At 44.4% G+C, this 21,334-nt stretch overlaps 1 protein-coding gene across 1 annotated transcript in view; it reads left to right on the plus strand.

Moving 5' to 3' along the window:
• Positions 1–9,927, plus strand: part of NSG2 (neuronal vesicle trafficking associated 2) — a 50,670-nt gene extending 40,743 nt beyond the window's left edge. Inside the window, exons 4-5 of the mRNA XM_006270849.4 lie at positions 8,101–8,211; positions 9,716–9,927. Coding sequence (XP_006270911.2) covers positions 8,101–8,211; positions 9,716–9,907 — 303 coding nt within the window. The 3' untranslated portion in view covers positions 9,908–9,927. The remainder of the gene's footprint in view (positions 1–8,100; positions 8,212–9,715) is intronic.
• Positions 9,928–21,334: the final 11,407 nt, after the last annotated feature.

The following is a 21,334-nucleotide window of genomic DNA, read 5'->3' on the forward strand; positions in this document are numbered from 1 at the left end:
CCAATTCATAGAGCAGAAACAACATTTGAAAAATAATTGGCAGATCCATTCAAACATAAATTTGAGGCAAAATTTTGCCATCTGCTGATAGAAAAAAATAACTCCTAAGTTATCCGAAACATTCTTTTTTCTAAATATCTGCTTCGCTGTACACTTTAGGAACCTCCTCAGCATCACTAGATCTGTTCATGTGATTAAGGCAAGAAGGATTTGTCTGCTGCTTAGTATTTTTTAGTGATCTCACATTTCTTAACTGTCTAAGACTCCCATCTTGCAATGAACTCTGTGCACATGCCCAACTCTTGATATCCATTGATATCCATGGAGTTCAACACTAGACCAAGTGCCAGGGTGTGAGAGATCGTTGCAGAATCAGAGCCTTTGCAAGAAGTCAGGGCAACCACCAAATTCCTGGGAAAAGAAAAGCAATGGCTAAGTGGCCTGATTTTCAGAGTACCATCAGCTCTCACTAACCTCAGCTGGAAATAGGGAAGCTCAGCACTTCAGGAAAAAACAGCAGACCAGAAAGATGGAAAAAAAACTGCTGAGGAAAAAGTGAGTAATAAAAATGTAGAAACCTTGAAATGTAAGTGGTTATTAAAAGAACACCCTGCTGTCTGAACCCAGCATTGTTCTGGGTTTTGCTTTTTAAAAAGCCTTTTCACTGTGGCTGGAGAGTCAAAGCGAATTTTTGATGAAAAAAATGGGCAGCCATGGAAATCAGACTTGGTGAGATGGATGCTCAGACTTACGTTATGATGACTTATGAGAACCAGGTTACCAGAAACACCAGGACAAATAGGTAGTCATCTCATTATAGTGAACCCATTTTAATGCTTGGAAAAGCAGGGTGCTTTTGTTTTTATACATGATATAGACAAAAGGAAGCATTTCTTTGTCTCTGGGAAGGGAGGAGACAGGAGGAGAATTTGCACCCTGATCTGAAGCATGCCAAATGTGATACAGTTCCTTTCATTGGGTTCAGTGGCTTTGGATCAGGTCCTTGATTCCCAGCGGTAGTCATTGTACATTGAAATAGGGGTGATTTTTTTTGTTCTCATGTCTCTGTTTCAGCAGAGTTGTCTCCTACTAGGAGACCTCCTTTTAGCCGGTCTTTGGGGATATCCCTGCTGGGGAAGAGGTAAAAAATATGCCCCTTTCCCCAATCTAGCAATCACACATGACAGAACCATGCCTGCAGTGCTCACAGGTTTATCTGTCTCACTAAATTTTATTTCCCCTATGTGCGTGTTTATATTGCTTTGAGACTGCCAAGGTTCATGCTATTCATAAAAAAAAAAGTGGAGGTTTATTAGGTATTGCAGCTCTGTGATTCTTTGATATTTGAATGTTAATGAAGCTTTTGTGTTTTCAGGAAGAGCTAGAAAGCTAGATCTCAGCTCTAGCCTGGTAAAATTATCCCTCAGTGGATTTCTCTTCCCCCTCTCCCCTGGGTTTTAACATCTTCTGTGACATTTCATCCTAGAGCAATTTTACATGATGTAGCATCGTGTATAATGTCGTGTCACGCTGTAATTTTGCAAGTGCATGGAACTGTGGGAGAGAGGAGCATGTGTTCAATTGCACAAGGAGGGGAAGGGATTCTCAAAGGAAAGACCTGGTTCTAAGAGAGTATGAGATGGGAGTTGGCAGCTTGCTACAGCAGAAGGATATGCCAAGGAGCATTTATTCACCTAGGAGGCTCAATGGGCAGATGAAGGGCAAAGGGACTGATGGTGACAAATTACTAATGTTCATTCATGTATGGTGTATTTTTTTCTGGAGTTTAGCAGCATAAGGGACATGCCCTCATCCCTGAGCTCACTTTAATTTAGCTCAGGTACTGTTAGCAGTGTTGCCGAGCTCATCATAGATTGATAATCCCACCTGAGACATGGGTAATATTCATGTGGTTAAGTCTGTACTGAGTGCTATGTGGCAGTTTCTAAAATGCTACCAGTTCCTGAATTAGCTAGTTTGAAGCTAGTTTAGATATGTCTACGGGAGATGAGTTATAACAGATTGCAGGGCAGATCTGCCCTTAGATTAGTGTTTCCCCTTGCAAAGGAAACAAGTAACATGTTTCTGGCTCAATGAGAGAAGGCTAGAATGGGCCCTTGGCAACTGGTTTGGGATGGCAAGAGGCAACATGAATCTCTGAGTGAGGGAGATGACCACAAAGTTTAGGGACAAGACTCCATTCCCATCCACTTCTCAAGTAGCAAATTAGCCTAGTGGTTAGAACTGGTCTTGAGAAAGCAGGAAATTGTGCTGTAGACCCAGGATGCAGAAAGGAACTGAACATCAAGGCAGTGAAAGCTCTAGGAGAGTGTTACTGTAGCCCTAGCAGAGAAGGGTCAAGATAACTGGAAAGGAAATTAGAAGATGAATAGCTTCTTGCTATGTAGAAAGAGAAGGTACTTTTTGCCAAGTGCGGTTACATGAGCTGTTTTCATGCACTGTCTTCAGTAGACCTTTGTATACCATTCTTTGTTCTTATGTTAACACCGATCCCAAATCAGTTTCCTTCAAGTCACTCATAATAACAAGATTGGTGAGACTGAGCAAAACCACCACATGCCTGAACGTTCTCTACAGTCTCTCACCGGAGGCAAGGGCTGTCCTATAAGTTCTTGTGTTAACAGAGCAACACACAAGTCTTGTCATAGCGCCATCCAGTCAATTCACAAGGGGACTCACCCAGCTAAATAGGTCTATCACTAAACTTTTCAGGGCAGAAACCATGCCTGTCTTTGTATAGCATTTAGCAGAAAAGGGTCCTCATCTTGATTTGCCACTGTGATGCTTCTACTCTTTTTCAACTTCTTTTTCCACCCTGAAAACCATTACCTGTTCCATCTGTCTGGGACCTCACCCACATCCCCTCCTGTGAAACAAAATGTGAAGGGCAGGGTGGTGGCTGCTTGGGGACTGTGGGGCTGGCATAATCTAGGTATGAAATAATAATACATTAATACCCATTCAAGTTCTGATGCAAACCTGAGTCAAGTTGAACAGAAATGAGCCAAGATCTTTGTGGCTAGTGCTCCTTATGTGAATGGGGTTTCCTTTTAGCAAGGCCCTAGTGAGCTCTTAACAAGTGCTATTGGACTACAACTGCCTCTCTGTAGATGCTTTGTACTCACATGACACATTTTTCAGTGAATCAGGCCCCAAGGAGAAGGTTAGTTTGAACATTTGCTCTCAGAGGAGCCATGGCTTTGATTGCTACAGTTTATCTTTGAAAGGATTATGATGCTAGAGAAGGTTGCAGAATTCAGTGAAGTTCTTGACTTTCAGCCTCTAGTTCATGTAGGTTCCTCACCTATTTACATTTAATTCTGAAACTTTCTCAAGGAGGGGCTAATTAATCATTTCAGACAGAGGACATTCCTTTTCCTTCTACTTTCCCATGATCTGGACTCCTCCTGAGTTAAGCTCAGCAGTGGCCTCATAGATGTAGTGGCAGTGTTTCCATTCAGCATTCTCACAAGATCCCCTAGGAACTCTGCTTTGTCTGCACTACCCATCATAGGGTAAGCATTGCCAGCGTTGCCAGGTTTGCTGTAGCTGCACTCAGTAATAGACCTAATGTGCAGCGTGCTTGGGAATACATCATACCAGGTGGTACATCTTTCTGCAGTATTTGCTAGGCCAAAAGGTCTGTTCTTGCTTTGCAAGCAGTTCCAACAGTTTCTCTGAGCCCATGTAGGGATTGCATATCATACTGGCTCTCAGATTTCCAGCTGCTCTCAGAATTGGCTCTCAGACTTCTCCGCTGAGCAGAGAATGAAAGCAGAATTTCATCATGATCCAGTATTCAGCTGTTTTTAATCAGTTCATTGATATTACCCACAGGTTCTGAAATGTACCCATCTTTGCTCTTCTGCATAGTCTGTCTAGTGTTCCAGACTAACTTGTCCACTTTGCCATAGGAAATATTTCTGCATTTTGCTTTTTCTAAATATCATTAGGCGCTGAGTATAGGTTTGGGAGCAGCTTCTAGGTCTGCAGTACTGGTATGCATCATTATGGTATTGTGGGCCCTGTTGTATAAGTCATGATATTTATTATACAATAACATGTAGATAATGCATACCATTATGCATATGCTGTATATATAATATAGTGATATAATAGTATTAATTAACAAAAGACTGATAGAGTAGGGGGTGTGGACAAATGTTTACATACCCTGCTAATTTACCATGGGTTTGTTTACTAATTCAAATTACCCTGGGGTCAGGAATGGCCAGGAATGCAACAGTTCGGCGGTCACAGGCACTATTACAGCACCTTACCACTAGGTGGGAAGGGAGCAGGTAATAGCTTGTTTTCACTTGGCAGACAGATGCACTGGGAAGGAAGCAGACAGCTAAAATGGAAACCAGTGAAACTTACAGGGCCAGTTCTCCACTGGGCTTGGCTGGACTGGGCAAACCGTTTAACAGATTCTGTCCTCTGTTTTCTATTTTTACACTGGTGCAATGCTGATTAGATTCCCCCCGCATCTCTCTGTTTTGTAGTAGCAAGTAGCAGGACAGAACTCTTTGCTTTAACTCTTTAATGTAGGCACCCACACCTTTTTAAGGGAATACAGCATTAAAACCTCTAGGATTACAGTCCCTCACCAATGCAGGCAGGTGCTGTGCAGCATGGGACAAGCATTGAGTACCTTTTGAGATGCTGCTCCTATTCTGTCTAGCCAGCCAAGCAGGTGGGTGAGATATCCATAGCACAAACTCTCTCTCCCAGGAGTTTTCAGTTTGCCCTCCATCGCAGCCCTTGTCCCTGTCATCCCAGGACTTGAGTTCATTTGATTACGGTCTCTGCTTTGCATGGTAATGCAGTGGGCTGTATCTGAGCCCCTGGGAAGATTAATGTGAATCCAATTCAGCAGGAAGCAGCAGCCTTGACAGAATTGAGTGGTTATGGTATTGGCAGCACTGGTGCACACTGAAGTGCTGAAGCCTTTCTACTCTGCAACCCCCAATCACTTGCTGGAACCTGTCAGGCTGTAGAAGGATTCACGCTAGAGCAGAGGCAGATGTTCACAGTGAAACAGGAAACCAAGCAAAATTCACCTGATTTGGAGTTTCATTTAAAGACTTGCACCTCAGACCAGCTTCAGCAGAATCTCTAGAAGCGTTTCAGGACAATGTTCTATCTTTCAACAAGAGCAGTGCCAGTGTGAAAGCAGCAGGAGCCGTTCCTCTGAGTGAACTTTAGAATAGAGCTGGTAACTGTTTGAAGAAGACCAGGATGGTTTGGAGAGGAGGAAGCTGCCTCAGAGGGGTTCAGGTGGGGCAACACACCTAGGACATGTCTGCAGTCAGCACACTGTAGGTCAGGGGCGGGCAATTATTTCTGGTGGAGGGCCACTTAATGAGTTTTGGAGAGCTATTGAAGGCTGCATGGGTGACCCTGCCCCTTGACAGCTGCCCTGCACCTTGTTGCCATCTGGGACTGGAAGTCCTACCCCTAACCCCTGACCTTTGCCACTGTATGTCCTTCCCCTTGCCCTGCAGAAATACTCCTTGGGGGGTGGGGGTTGCCATCTCAGAACCAGAAAAAAGCAAATCATACACTAAAAGTCAAGCACCTACTACAACATCATTTCATAGTTGTTTGGGGCTAGAAGGGACCTTACGGATCATCGGGTCCAGCCCTCTGCACTTGGGCAGGAAAGACTGCTGGGATCAGATGACCACAGCAAGATATTTTAATTTTATTATGAAAAATATTTTTGGCATGATTTGTGTCCACATACTGTATATAGAGGTAATTGCATAATAACTAAAAAATAAATTCTTAGTCTTGTATATTGTGGGTGTGTGTATGTGGTAGGGTGTGGGTATGTGCATGTGTATGGTGGGGTGTGTGCGTGTGCATGTGTGTATGGTGGAGTGTGTGTGTGTGTGCGTATGTATGGTGGGTGGGTGTGTAGGTGAGGCTGCGGTGGGGTGTGGAGGTGTGTGAATGAGTGTGTGTGTGCATGGTGTGTGTGTGTGTGCATGATGGGGTGTGGGGGTGTGTGTTTAGGGGGTTGTGAGAAGCTGTGGCTGTGTGAGGGGGCATAGGGTGTGTTGGGGGTTGTGTATGTGTGGGGAGTGTGGGGGTAAGGGTGTGGGTGTGTGGCATTTGTGGGGTGTGAGGGAGGGTGCAGGGGTGTGGGGACCCCTCCCCCACTTCCCTAATAGCACAGCAGTGGCAGGCAGGGTGCTTAACGCACAGGTGCCTGGCGGGGCATGACTCTGGCCAGTGCTGCACATTGCAATGAGGAGCGCAGCCCCCCACCGGGCCATCTGTATCACTGACGCTCCCTGCACTCAGCAGGTGTGGGAGGGAAGCCGCAGGCACTGGAACTGGCTGCCTTCCCTGCCCCACAAGGGAAGGCACCTGGGGCTTCCCTCCCATGCAGCGCAGCCCGGGTGGGGAAGGCAGCCGGGTCCAGTGCCTGGGACTGCCCTTCCGTGCCTGGCAGGTGCGGGGGCTGCATGAGTGGCAGGGAGCTCCGATGATACAGACAGACCAGGGGAGGCTGCACTCCTCGCTGCGATGTGCAGTGCTGGCTGCAGCTGTGCCCCACCAGGCACCCGTGCCCTGAGGGCCCCATCTGCTGCTGCTGCTGCCTGCCGGGGCTGCGCACCATCGGGGAAGTGTGGGGGGTCCCTACATCTCGTCACCCTCCCTCACGCCCACACGCCGCCCACCTGAGCTCTGCATTACCACCATGGGCTCCACTGTCCCAGCCCGAGCCCCATGCTCTGCGTTTCCTCCCACTCCTCCTGCTTCCCTACCTGCTGTCTGGAGCCAGCAGGAGACTGGGCAAGCAGAACAGGTCCCTGGGGGCTGCAGCAGCAGCCCTGCCCAGAATCTGCTGCTGGCGGGGCCAGGCCCTTCTGCCCACGAGGGTGGGAGTGTGGCACAATAGGGTATGTTTGGGGATCTGTGTCCATGTGGGCGCCTTGCTCCCACCCTTGTGGGTGGAAGGGCTGGGCAGGGTTGCAATTTGTTGGGGGTGCCGTAGGCCAGATGAAAGTGCTTGGCAGGCCAGATCTGGCCCATGGGCCGTATTTTGCCCACTTGTGCTGTAGACACCTCAGCTGGATGCACTTGACTAAATCTGTTACTGGAAGTTGCCCATTTAGTACTCACTTGAGTGTTTCTGCCTGGCTCTGCATTGTGCCATGTAGACAACAGGGAGCAGCCCATTTGGTAGGTTCCTTAAAGGCGTATTATGTTTGCTGTTTTTAGTGACAGAGCCAGGGGTTGGCAGACACATGAAGGCAATGTCCCTGACCATTACCATGTCTGTCACCACCTGTTATCAGACACACTGAAGATGTCTTCATTACACCTTGCCTGGCACTCATAAAAAGTCCAGGTCCTATTCTGCACCTCTTCACTCTACAGTAGGTAGAATTTAACCATATAACATTAGAAAAATAATGACCAGTGTCTGGGCGACTGTGGCAACAGGGGTGGCAGTAGGTGTTGGACTGGCTGTGGCAGTGTCAGTAGCTGCTGTTCTTGTGCCCTAAGTGGGCACCTGGGGTTGGTCTTGTGCCCCCACTTGCTCACTCCTTGTTTTGCCAGTGTGTAACAGCACTTAAAATGTCTACAAATGAAGAGTGTTATGGAGACTTATTTTTACCTCCCCTTGGTGAAGGTGGGAAAAAAGGGATCTTACTCTGGCTTTGAGGCAGCCTGGCTACTGCTGCTCAGACAATGAATATTCCCCCTACAAGTAACCTCTGGTTGAGAGCAGCAGGGTAAAATGGAGCTGCTTTCTTTTGAACTGGGAGATGAGAGTGTGGGAACACAAAGCCTTTCAGAACAGTAAATCTCCTAGTGAAAACCTAGAAATTTGTAAGGGATTAAACACAGAAAATGCCTCATCAAAGGTCTTAGGGATAAAGGGATGTCAAAAATCAGGGATATTGGATCTAGCAAGTCATTCAATTACCATGCTTAGTTAAGTACCACACAGCGAAGAGCACAATCTGTTAGGATGGATGTTAATATAAGTCATTTAATTGCGGGGTTGCTCAAATGCCATTTTAACATCTGTGGAGTAATATTATCCCTCTTTTGTAGGTCACTATTCTCATAAGTCTGGCTCTTGCATTCCTTGCCTGCATAGTCTTTCTTGTGGTGTACAAAGCCTTTACTTACGACCACAGTTGCCCAGATGGATTTGTTTATAAGGTAAGAGATTTCAGTCTGATGAAATGCTCGGGATAGGCATAGAATCTAATTGAAAATGTGGTTCCAGTCTAGTCTAAATTTTTCATCAGGGTCAAACAGAGCATTTGGCAAGAATGTGTTGACAGGGGAAAGGGGCTTGAGAAATGTGGATTTGTATCTTCCTCCAGCAGCTACCATAGCATTGTAATCACTGGGATTAGACCTCTGTGAACACTACAGACAAATGTCCATGAATAACCCTAATAAGTTTGAACGAGCCCATTGCAACTCACATGTAGCTTGCTGCCCACAAACAGCCATACCGTTGAGTTACACTGGCATAAAGGTCCCTGCCCAGCAAATTCCAGTGGGGCATACACAGGTCCCAGGTCACTGACTTAAAAACATGCATGTGCAAGTATTGGTATGAAGCATGCTTCTGCTCTCATCTGATTTAGGAACTGTGAGAAAACACATGACTCCTTTGACCAAATGCTGCTAGCCAACTGTGTGAATCTCAGATAGTCACAGAAGGCTGTTCACTCCCTCCCCAGAGTTTAACAAGTTGCAAAACAATTCATGGGTTAAGCATTTGCAATGAATACTGTGCTGGAAGTCTTCACTGCTGCAAAAAGCAGTGGAAAAGCAACTAAGGAGTTGATATATTTGTCACTGTGAATTACTCCCCTAGTGCACAGAAGATCAGAGCTCAGACCGAGTGATGTCTTTTGGATCCAGAATCATATCTGAATCTGAGTGCTGCAGAAGCTCAACATGTTTGGATCTGGGGGTTCCATTAATAGCACTAGACTGAGGGAAATGGATGGCTTAGGGTCTTGGTATATGGGACCCTGCATGTCTGACTCCCCAGTGAATATGTGCAGGTCAGGTCAAATGTTGTTACTGTATGAGGGCTCTTTTATGACCTCTGCAAGGCAAAGTGGTTTTCTCTGTGCAGGTGTTTCTGTACAAGTGTTCACTCAACAGAAGAGAGACTAGTTGGCAGTCTCGGCACAGACAAATAGCTCCAAAAGGACCATGGAGACTGCTTTCCCCTTCCATTCCTCTTCCAGGACAGAGATAAGGCACAGTAGCAGGGCAGCATGTAAGAAGCTTATAATGCTTCTGCCTGTCCCATATCTGTTCAGAGAATGAATAAAGAACTTCAGCCTCCATGGCTGTCAACTGAGTGCTCTGTAGGAGCTAACAAATGTACTCTCCCACTGCTCCTGCCAGCTGGGCCAGACCCCTGTTCTGTGCTTTCCATTCCATTCTGCAGAATGAAACCAGTCTGCACTGAGGATCACCAATATCACCAGCAGTTTTCAAGTCTGATGACTGTGCCCTGGAGTTTCTTTCATCCAACGCATTTGACTAATGGAAGTTGCATCCTTGTCCCTATGGCAGCCCATAGCCTAATCAATGAGATGGGTCAAAAATCATCTAGGAGAAACAAATGATTTTAAAATGAGCATATGGTAATGTGACTGGTACTTACTTGTCCTGCTTTCTTCCCTCTCTCCAGCATAAGCGATGCATCCCTGCCTCCCTGGATGCCTATTACTCAGCACAGGATTCCAACTCCCGGGGCAGATTCTATACTGTCATTAGCCACTACAGCATGGCTAAGCAAACCAGCTCGCGCTCTGTATCACCCTGGCTTTCCTCCGGATCAGTAAACCATGAAGCCAAGGCTGCCAAGACAGAAGGCCATTAAAGTCACTCTGTGATGATGGGAGGGTGGGCGGGTGGGGAAAGAACACCATGTTTATAAAGCATTGCTCTAGTTTCAAGAGGGTGCTGTGCTTAAAGCACGACAAGAATACATGAAGCTCAAGTGCAGGAGTCATCCTAATTGATATTTCTTTTCGTGCATTGTTCTCGTTGATTTGTAACCAAGTCAAGCTCTTGTACAAAGGCATGTTCGATGTTGACTGTAACTTATGATGTACAAATATTTTTAAAATCATTGCTTAAATATTTGTTAGAAAAATAAAAAACAAAAAAAGCAAATTCCGAAAATAACCAGGGAGGATGGAAATGAGCAAAGAGAATCCCACAAACCTCTCTCTTTGGTGGGAAGTTGTGACCCCAGAGCAGGCAAGAACATTGGAAAACTCTTTTTGAGGGGGTGGGGGAAGTTTGTTAGAAATCATCTTGTTACATAGTTAAACTCGCCCAAGTGAGGACCTTCTCATGGGCAAACTGGACAAAATACAGCATCAGAATTAATTAGTGGCTAGGGAAATGCACTCTCACACATTCACATTAAGGCCTGAATAGAAATAGGAAGATGTAGGGGTTTGTTGCATATCGACACCATTGGAGATCTCCAGTGTGGTAAGAGATTGAAATCCTGATGTAACAGATGGAGCTATTACTGTGCTTAGATTGCCAGTATGCTTTCTATCAAAGGACTGGGAGCTAGGGGGTGAGGCCTGTATGCTCGGTGTTGTCACATACTTCTTGTGTGACCTTGGGCGAGTTACATGGGCCTGATCCTTTGAGGTGAAGTTTGTTAGAAATCCTGCCATAGTGAACTAAGGAGCCTCTCAGGAGAAGCTCAGTATTGTATAGGGTCAAGACTTAAGCCTCATTTTCCCTTCACTTTTGAAATAAGTATTTAGAGTGATGGATTAAAAAGTGTTATGAAAGCTCAAAGTATCAGTTGACCTGCAAAACTTGGAACAAGCTCCAAGCCTGGTCCAGCCCTATGCAGTGTAAAACAAGACCCAGTGTCTGGCATGGGCAATGAATCTCAATGAGCATTAACATGGGATTTGTTAGGCTTGAGCGAAGGGGATTTTCTTTTCCAGGGCTACTGCTCAAGACTCGTCCACAGCTAAATTATGTGGTATCTTGGGGAGTTTGAGCTCCGCAGGGTGGGCAGCAGGAGGAAACCGAGTCTGGCATTTAAGTTCACATTTCAGGAGTGTGTTCATCAGATTAGTGGCTGTGGCAGGAGAGGAACTGAAATCCAGTCTGGGCAGAGTATTGTCCTCCAGCACAGATATTAGAGATTTGAATGGTGTTAACAAGGGCAGGACTGGGCTAACAGGAGTCATGATAAATAACTGTATAGTGTAGCTAAAACTGTAGTGCCAAATTCCATCGTCTGACTTTTCCCCTTCCCATCTCCATAGTTCACTTGTAAATTCATCTTTCACTTGAAATGTACAAAACCCTCCTCCCGACACCCAAAGCAGATCGCCAACCAATCACTGAACAATTTATAATTTTGTGGTGTATTTTTTGTCAGTAGGTAGCAAAGACTGAAGTATTTTTTGGTGTAACTTTTCTGACAGGAAAAATAAAGCTAGATGTGTCTGAGAGTCTCAGTCGTCCCAGAGGGTTTCTTTCGCCTGACCCCTGCAGTGTTGCTGTGAGAACAGGGTGGTGGGATATGATGTCTGGGTGCCTGTACCTGCTGAGTGTGGATGTCTCTGTTGTGTGGAAAGGAGAAGTTTGAACCTTTCATGGGTCATTGAGATCTCCTTGTTTTTATTGCTTGGCCAGGGGGAACCTCTCACATTTGGGACTTTGTTTTTTTCCCCAGTTTTTCAACTAAACAGCTTTCAGAACAAGAGTTGCTGAAATCCTAATGTGTTGCATGCTCTGTTCTCAGTCGCATGCTGCTCTTCTAGCCCCATAAAGAGGATAAAAATCTCATCTTTGGACTTCTTGGGATAGGCACAAAAGTTTGGTAGCAACCTGGTACACAGGTACGTGGCACAGGCAAAAGAAAAGCAAGGAGGTGGAACGACCTGGATACATTGTGCTACAGGTATTCCTGCTGGACCTTGAGAAGTGTAGTATAAGTTAGAGTAACCTCAAGGCTATTCTAACTTATACCAGGAGCTGGACAGACCTCAAGACCTGGAGGGACCCAAGGGTAGCTTAAAGCAACCTCTGTCCCACCCTTCCATTCTGCCTCGACTACAGGAATGAGGGAATTGAAAGTAAGGGCCAATAATTTTTACTGGTTTGAGAGAGATTATAAGTTTACTAGAAACACCCCTTTTTCAGTACCAAAGCCTCGACTGCTAAAGACTTTAAAACAATGTCATGTGGCAGTGATGTACTTTAACAATTCTCCCACTAAGGGTGTTGTCTATTTATGATCAGTGAGAAGAAATATTGCAAGAGAATGCTATATGAGACAGCACACCAACACAGCTGTTGCAAAACCTGTAAAAGGGCTAGCTCAGGAGCCTGGCTCTGGCTACTCTTGAACTTTGGGACAGTTTAGATCTGTATCCAAACTTTGTGGCTTACCACACAGGGAAACATAAAAGTGCATTCATCCCATCTTGCCAAGAAAGAGGATTGTATTTCCTTAGATCCTGCCGTTCTTTGAAATGAAGCGTTTCTCTCTCTCTCTTTCTAAATCATAGAATCATAGAAGAAGGGTGGGAAGGGACCTTGTAGATCTTCAAGTCCAACCCCCTGCCTGGGCAGGAGGAAAACTGGGCTCAAACAACCCCAGCCAGGTAGGCATCAAGCCGCTTCTTAAAGGCCCCCAGGGTAGGAGCCAGCACCACTTCCCTTGCAAGTTGGTTCCAGATCCCAGCCGCCCTAACTGTGAAGTAGTTCTTATGGATGTCTAATCTAAACCTACTCTCCAACAACTTGTGGCCATTGTTCCTTGTTATCCTGGGGGGTGCTAGGGGAAACAAGGTCTCCCCCAAACCCTTCTGGTCCCCCCTAGTGAGTTTATAGATGGTCACCAGGTCCCCCCTCAGCCTTCTCTTGTGAAGGCTGAACAGGTTCATATCCTGTAGCCTCTCATTGTAGGGTCTGTCCTGCTGTCCTTGGATCATGCGGGTGGCCCTCCTCTGGACCCTCTCAATGTTGTCCACATCCCTCTTGAAGTGGGGTGCCCAGAACTGGACACAGTACTCCAGCTGTGGCCTGACCAGTGCTGCGTAGAGGGGGAGGATCACCTCCTTGGCCCTACTTGAGATGCACCTGTGGATGCACGATAAGGTCTAAATGTGCTGGTTTCAGAAGGCTCACAGAAGCTTTATCAATCCTTTGGATGAGTTCCCTTTTCAAAACATTCAGGGTTGTGAAACTGAGCCGCTGGAAAAAAAAAGAGCCATGCTGATGGTAGAGGTCACCACAGGGAACCTGCAAAATGTATTAAAAAGGATATAGTGCTCTCTGCAAAATTGAGTCCTGGGTAATTTGACCATGGGATTTCTATTGCTACTATCACCTTAGCACTCTGTTTACTTTAATAAAAATACCAACCAGAATCAAATCTCTTATATTAAAGAGTAGAGAGATTATTTGATAACTGAAACTAATAAAGGAAGCGCCAACTTTCTATATGGAATAGAATAAAACTAGGGCCCGATAGAGTCCCAAGGGGCAGTAAAAGGAAACTCCTGTTAAAAGTTCCATTACTCTGAACATTGTATTGACACCATTATTATGGGCCATGTAGAAGCTGCAATATGGATTCCAAGATCAGCCACTTACTTCAGTCACAGCAATGGAAAGGGACCCTATTGAAACTTCAGCATCTTTCTTTCTTTTATTTCAGCTTTTCTTAAAGCTGACTACTCCAAATAGGACCCTTTGCTTTCTGTGCTGGTTAAAGAGGCTTGCTTGGCAGTTGCCAATGACACTATCACACTGCTTAATGTCCCTCATGGAGTCGGGGATTCCTGGTACCCCTGGGGGTCTGTACAAGATTCAGTTTTCACAGATTAACCATGTTCTGGGGGGAACCTTCTATGGGAGGCCGAAGCACCCACTACTTCTTGATGGCAACCTCCACTACTGGTTGAATGCTACTACACACAGATATTTGTCTGAGTTATATGTGGGCCTGTCAGGCAATTCCTTTTTCAGTAAGCCTGGAGAACTTGCTGTCTGGCCCTTAAAACCTGCTTTTCAATATATTCCACTTCCTGCCTCTTCCTCCCTTCGACCATTCTTGTCTTTGTGTTGATCTCTGCACAAAGCCTTCATCCTCATAGCTAAACCCCACCTACTCCAAATCCCAGGCTATTTTTATGGGATCAGCTCCTCAAAAAGGAGGCCCTCTATATGGGCTACCAGTCATGGCTGCCAGATTTTTCCAACTCTACTGATGATGACTAGGTCATTGGGCAGGAGGTAGGCTCCAGTTTAACATGAATTCTCTTCCTTGGTTAAAGCAGATTGTGGCTAGCAGGGCTCCTACCCTCTTCTGAAGAAATAGAAAGGGGACTCAATGATAGTAAGAGTCAAGCTGTTGGTTGTTTTCCATGTTTGAAAACAAATTAATCATGGGGAGTTTCTGTGTCACTGTATGACCCCATTTACCCACCCACTATTGTATTGAGACCTAGTTGGGAAGACATGGTTAATTTCTTCTCTGGGGCTTGGGCATGAGAGATAGGTGTTGGTCATGTAGCATGCCTGAGTTGGTGTGAACGAGTCATAAGGAGCTGTCAACAAATGAATAGAGTAATCTGGAACATCCAGTGGAAGACCAGTCACCGGACAGTAATTTTTAATCACTGTTGGCCAAGAGGCTGTGAAAACTCTGGGACTCAAGGGGTATATTTTTCTTGTGGCATCAGCTGTGCTGGACTGTTTCTCAGCATGGATGATCTGATTGATCAGCAGCAACAGATGTTGGCAGGGCTGTTTTTCTTCAGTGTCCGGCCCCTGCTGCTCCTGGGGCTTTAGGAGCTAGATCTTGCAGGACAACAGCCCTGGATGCTGCGAATCAACCCATGAATTGCAGGTTCCAGGAATCTCCTGCAGGGGAAGTCCAGAGGCATGCAATCCTCCCCTATAAGGCATCACCACCTTGGATTAGGTTTGGTTGTGCAAACATTTTTGGGCAACTGGAGCACTACAAGGGACAAGACTATCTGTTTGCTTACAGTTTGTGCCACCATAAAAATATTTATGGCAACACAGGGGCAATGAACATTTGCACTCAAGGTGCTAGGATCCTGTACTATAGCCACGGCTACTCAGTGCAGGGAGAGATGGGATCCTGGATATTTGGGGTCAAAGAGCTTTATTGCCAGCATGGATGTGCATGTAAGCTTTACCTTTCCTTTCTCACCATTCGCCTAAAATAATGCATTTTGCCTAACAAAAACTTTCTTGTTGTGGAAGGGCTGTCCTACATTGCTGCACACCTCTGTCTGGGAGATAGATCCCAAAAGGGCAACTTGCTAACAGGAGCTCAATTTCTTAATGATCTCCCTAAAAGGCACAGTAAGACACAGCCAGGCTGCACCAGGGCTCAGTCTCAGAGTAGCTATGGGGTCTCCTCTCCCAAAAGTGGCCTGAAAATGGTGTAATTCCTGACAGACTGCACATAGGCAGGAGGCATCCATGACAGATGGGCTAAAGGTATTTGCAGCATCTGTGTGATAAGGCCAGGGAAGGTGGAGGAAAATCAAATGGACTTTCCAAGTGATTCCCCACCCCCTTCCTTATTCTAGAGGTTGCTGTTTTGCAGTTCTGCTCTTGCAAGCTTTTTCTGCTGTGTAATAAAAATCTCAAACGATAAGTTTAAGGGTTTTACGCTGAACTGCATATAGCCACACATTATACGATTAGCAGGGTTTTTAAAGCACACTAATTATTTCAGTCCAACTGGATTAGATTGCTTCTCCTGTAATGGAATTTTGTTCTTGCAAAATAGGACAGGGAACATGACAAGTGGAAAAGCTCCCCCCTCATAATATTTTTCACTGGCTTGCACTGTGGGTGATATTAAATTTGACACTATTCAGCTGTATTTTATGATTTCCTAATAGTGTCAGAGTTCCTTAGTGCTCAGGTCACCTACTGGCCTGAGCAAGTGTCTTTCAAAGAATATAACTTCTTTTTTAACTTGGGCTTTTGACAGCATTTGCAGGTAGGTTAAAGTAAAATTATCTTTCTGCTGAAAGTGCTGGATGTTACTTTACTCAGGCAAGTCACTGAGAAGATATCTGATAGCTGGTGCGTGACTCCATCAGAGACTATAATCCCTGGTAGGTTCAAGAACAGGGAAGAGATAACTCAGTTAATAGCATTATGTCCTAACCTACCTTCACTGGTCAGACTCGTCAACTTGATGGACAGGATTAGTGCTGAAGAAGCTTTTTTTCCTGCAGCTTACCAAATATGAATAGCAAAATCACAGCAGATAGGAAAGGCAAAACCTCCTACAACAGATCAGGTTTGTTTGGCCAATGCCCTAACACTCTGCTCCAGAGATGACTGCACTTCATGGGCAGATAAAATGATCCCTTTATCTTATAATGATCTGGTGATTAGGGATGGGTGCTATTACCTCCTACTGATGGATTCAGGATTGGCTAGCTGTGTGACTGGTGTGTCCTAGGACCAGGTCAGCTGATAGATATTCTCCATTAGTGCAAGTAGCTGGGGCCTGTGCTTCTGGAGCAAGAAAATCTGTGCTCTGTCCTCACTGACACTGAAGTTGCCTGCAAGTGTGCAGTATAATAAAACCCTGGCATTGTAGCTGGCCATTCTTAAAATATTTTCACCACTTCCCAGTCTAATTTTAAATGACTCAGCTGATGGAGCCTGGCTTTGGAAATCCCTAAATTATTAACCCTGTCCTAGATATGTACATCTGCAAGGACTTACCTCCAAGCAAAATGCACCTTACTAGGGATGTGAATGGGCACTGAAAAACATCTGGGGATTTTGCATTCAGCATGATATATGCCTTCCCAAAGCCAAAAAAACCCAGAGTTCATCCAATAGGTAAGCATGCAGCTACAGTAAACCTGTCTCTCTATTGTAATCCATTATTTAGTAACTTTTTATTTGACATGTGTTCCATTTCCTTGGTCCCCAAGCTCACCTGATGTGGGGCAGTGAGTTGCTAAGGCAATAAAATGTTTGGGCCAGCTTCATGACTGTAGTTCTTACATACTACCTCATTAAAAATAATATTATAATAATGAAAATGAACACGGTCTGCTGATGCTTGCAACATGTATTGTTCCCTCTAATGGTGTCACCTGGTACCACAGTCTTTGTAGACTCGTTACTCAGACACATGTAAGTATGTGGCTTGGAAACTACCAAAGAACACTGAGTTTGTGCAGGGCTTGGTGTTCATTACTCACTGACAGTCTTCTTCTAAATGAGAATTCATTTACTGATGTCTTTTGAGTGAAGATCATAATCACTTGTGGTCATTAAAGATCCGACAGCACTTTCTATAGCAGTATAGGTGTCCTGATACCCTGGACAACTTCCAGTGCAAGTGATTGTATTTCCCTCCCAGGCTCAGGCAGAAAAAAAAATGTTATCTATCTATCTATCTATCTATCTATCTATCTATCTATCTATCTATCTATCTATCTATTCTATTCTATTCTATTCTATTTTGTTGCACTGTTTTGTCATGCATTGTTAAACTATTTGCATAGACTAACCCAAGTGATGGCTACAGTTCAATGGTGAGAGAATTAAATTCAGTGGATGTTTTGTATGCCAGATTGTTACAACGTTTTGGGATCTTTTGGGATGAAGGACTACTGTAGGAACAAAAGCTCATTAGTAACAAATGTCAAGGGTCGAAGCTCCCCATGCAAATGTATTACAGAAAGATTCTACTCTGGAAATATGGTATTTGGCAGGGTCAAAACACCAACTAGTCATGTATGTGAGAGAGCTAATCTAGTGGAAAGAAAAGACTATTTTTAAGGCATAGCTCGCATGTAGACTTGAGCAAAGGAATCATTTTTCTGCTGGTAATTCAACCTGAAACCATTTCCCACACCCCACAACCAATTTTTTTTTCCAGGAAATCAAAATTAAAAAGTGTTGTTTTAGGTTGAGAAAAATGTTTCATTTGGCCACAAATAGAATGGTTCAGCTTTGAGCACATATTGGCATTTAAAAAAATAAAATTAACAGAAACTTCTAACCAAAAGGTCCCATGGAGTAAAAGCATCAAGATGTTTCCTTTAGAAATGTCAAAATAAAAATTTTCAATTTTCTTTTGTTTGACATGAACAATTTGGTGAAACAGAACGAGTTTATAAAATGTGTTTGTCTCATTGAATCTGCTCTGCATTTTTCACTGAAAAAAAGGTTTTGGAAATGTTTTTTGCCTAGTTCTACCTACACGTATATTGAGCTAGTGAGCTCCACTTCAAAGACTTAACTGGGTTATGAAAATTGAGTGGGTTGGTATATTTTTGATGCTGCCATCTTGTTGCCCAAAGCCTGAGCTTTCATTTGAAATGAAAAAAGAATTTTCTTACTGTGATGGTTGCACAGTGAAATGAGTGAAACCAATGCAGAGCTGATCAGACTGATCACCACATTTGGGAACAGAAGAGAATTTTACTGCGTGGTCGGATTGGCATGGACTGTGGATATATATATTTGTCTTTCTCTGTATCAGAGGCCTTTCTTCTTGGATCTCTCAAGTGTATTTCAACAAAGTACTCCCTGTCCTTGCAATGGTAGGATATTGAGAGTGCCCACATTCCCGTTTGATCCCGGACATGTTAAGGTATTCTTGGTGTGTTTTGGGTAATGGGCCTGGTAGTTGTGCTAGAGGGTTGTTCATGCAGTTCTAAGAATAGGTCAGTTCAACCCTTGAGGGTAGTTTAGATGGGCATAATCCTGCTTTTGCCAGGGGGTTGGACTAGATGATCTGAGGTGTCTTCCAGAACTGCTTCTCTGTGAACCTATGGCTTTATGTGGGTAGAGTGCAAGAGTACTATGCATTTCTTTCCCCCTTCCATTAGAAGCCCCAATTATTGCCTTCAGTATTTGTTAGTTGTGTTTTACCTTGGGTTAGTGAAGAACTGGAACTATTCTGATCATTGTAGATATCAGCACAGCCCTTCAGAAGATTTCCTGACCCTTGAAAACAATTGGCACCCTCATTGAAGAGTTAAGCTAGACAGCCACGTGATAAGCACACTCAATAGTCTGGTACTATCCACCTTTATTAAAACCTTGTCACATTTTATCCCATTTTCTTCCATGACTTGACATAGCACATGGTTAAAAAAGTATTGACTAATCTTTAAAAAGAGCTTTGCTGCTTCCTTCTCTTTAAATTAAGTAAACAACTGAGGAGGACATCTATTTTCTGTCTTGAATTCTGCACCAAGTTTCTGTCCCCCCGCACCCAATTTAATTTCTGTGGCCATGGTGACTGTCTATAATATTAAAAGGGATTTCCACACCCACCCCTGCCCTCGCTCTTTTCCTTTCCCCTTTTCCAGTAACTCTGGATTATTTCTGCACCGAGATGTTGATTTTCACTAAGAAGCATATTAATAATTGGAGAGAGAAGAGGGCCAGGAGGGTAAATGGAGAAAGAGAAAAATAAAGCATTCAGGTCTTTGCAATAGCTGATATTAATAGGTACCAGTGGTTGCTTGTGTGAGAAGTTTGTTCTGAGTCCCATTAAAAATGCAGAAGTATTGGGAGCCCTGGAGTATTTCATCAGTTAGGCAGGCAGAAATAAATTACGGGTGGCCTACTTTCCTTGGGAAAGTGTGAAAGGGCATCTGGGCAGCTTGTTTCTGAATATTTTATCTTGTATGTGTGTGTGTACTCAAAACACACATGCATGCATGCACTCCCCACCCCCTCAGGACCATACAGCAGCAAAACTGGAAGGATACACGTGAAGAAAATCCCCCACTCCCATTACTATATTTTGTAGCAGACTTCTTCAACCTGTTAGAGCCAATTTCCTTAAACAGTTTGCATGTTTCTATGGAGACATACAGCTATTTTGACTATATTGATTTTAAAGCAGCAGGCAGTATAATGTTTCAGTCTTCTGGGCCTGGTATTGAGCATTAGTGTTGTTTATGGCATTACCCTAAGGCCTCAGCTGAATCAGGTTCCACTCTCATGTCCCAAGTATTTTGTTGTGTCATCTACCCATTGGCCCCATACAATAGGGGCTATTAGATAGCCACGTGGGCCTCAGGGCCCACGATAATTAGGTGATACAAATAATCAGGTTCTACTCTGCTAGATACTGTTCAAATACAGTGGAAGAGCTAGTGCCCTCCTGACAGAATATGCAGTCTAACTAGAGAAGACAGAGAAAGGATAGGCCCATTTTAGTACAGATGATTCAAGTGGCTTGCTCAGGATCTAGCAGATGCCTTGGCTCAGAGTGATTTCTGAACACCATACATTATAAAGATAAACAAGAAAAGACCCTGAATCAAAACCCCCACTGGAATTGAGTTATTTGAGAAACTTGGAGGACACCTGGAGAACATTCAAACAGCACTTGCAAGCAAGATGTACCAACCAAAAGGAGGACAATAAGAGGGTAGAGTTATTTCTGATAATAGCTAGTCCAGAAGCACTTTGTGTGTTTAATAATTCAGTTAACTCTGGCAGAGAGGCTAGCTATCTGGCTGTATTATAGAAATGTGAAGAGTGCCACACTCCACATAAAAATGATGATGCATTTTCAAAGACAGTACAAAAAGAAGATGAAAACAGGGCTGAAAGAGACCCAGCAAACAACCCCCTGAGGATGCAGGGAATTTTATTTCTTCTACAAATGGCTGATTTGCATATTGAATACAAACCGGGGAAAGATTTGCTGGTTGCAGACAGACTCTTGAGAGCAGTTGCCAAAAGTGCAATGGAGCAAAGTCCAGAACTAGATTCTGTACGTGCCTGTCTAATGAAAAAATATGTCCAGTCTCAAATGAAACATAGATCGTGATTGCCAGAGCTTTTGCTGAGGATAAAACTGTATAGAAAATAACAGGGGGCCACAGGGGGCCAGGATAGCATATCTAAGGTGGACTGCTCAGTACTAGAGGGGGTTTGGTTTAAGGGCAGCCGGATGGTGATTCCTAGTGTGCAACAGAGACATATGGTAGAAAAGATACATAAGGGTCATTTTGGAAAAGAGCCAAAGAGTCAGAGGTGTTTTATGTTGACCTCAAGGTAACAATGACCTTGAGGAAGCTGCTGAAGCTTGTTGCACTTCTCAGAAGCATAGGCTACATCATGGACTTGATTGCTGTGCTGTGAAGAGGCTGTATCACCCAATGCTGGTCACTTAGACCTCAGACAGGGGCTGAGGCAGACTTCTGTCAGACTCTGGTAAACTTTCTGATTTCTGAGCATGACAACAGGCAGAGGCAGGACAAGAACA

The sequence above is a fragment of the Alligator mississippiensis genome, chromosome 9, assembly GCF_030867095.1.
Source record: "Alligator mississippiensis isolate rAllMis1 chromosome 9, rAllMis1, whole genome shotgun sequence".
Classification (NCBI taxonomy): domain Eukaryota; kingdom Metazoa; phylum Chordata; order Crocodylia; family Alligatoridae; genus Alligator; species Alligator mississippiensis.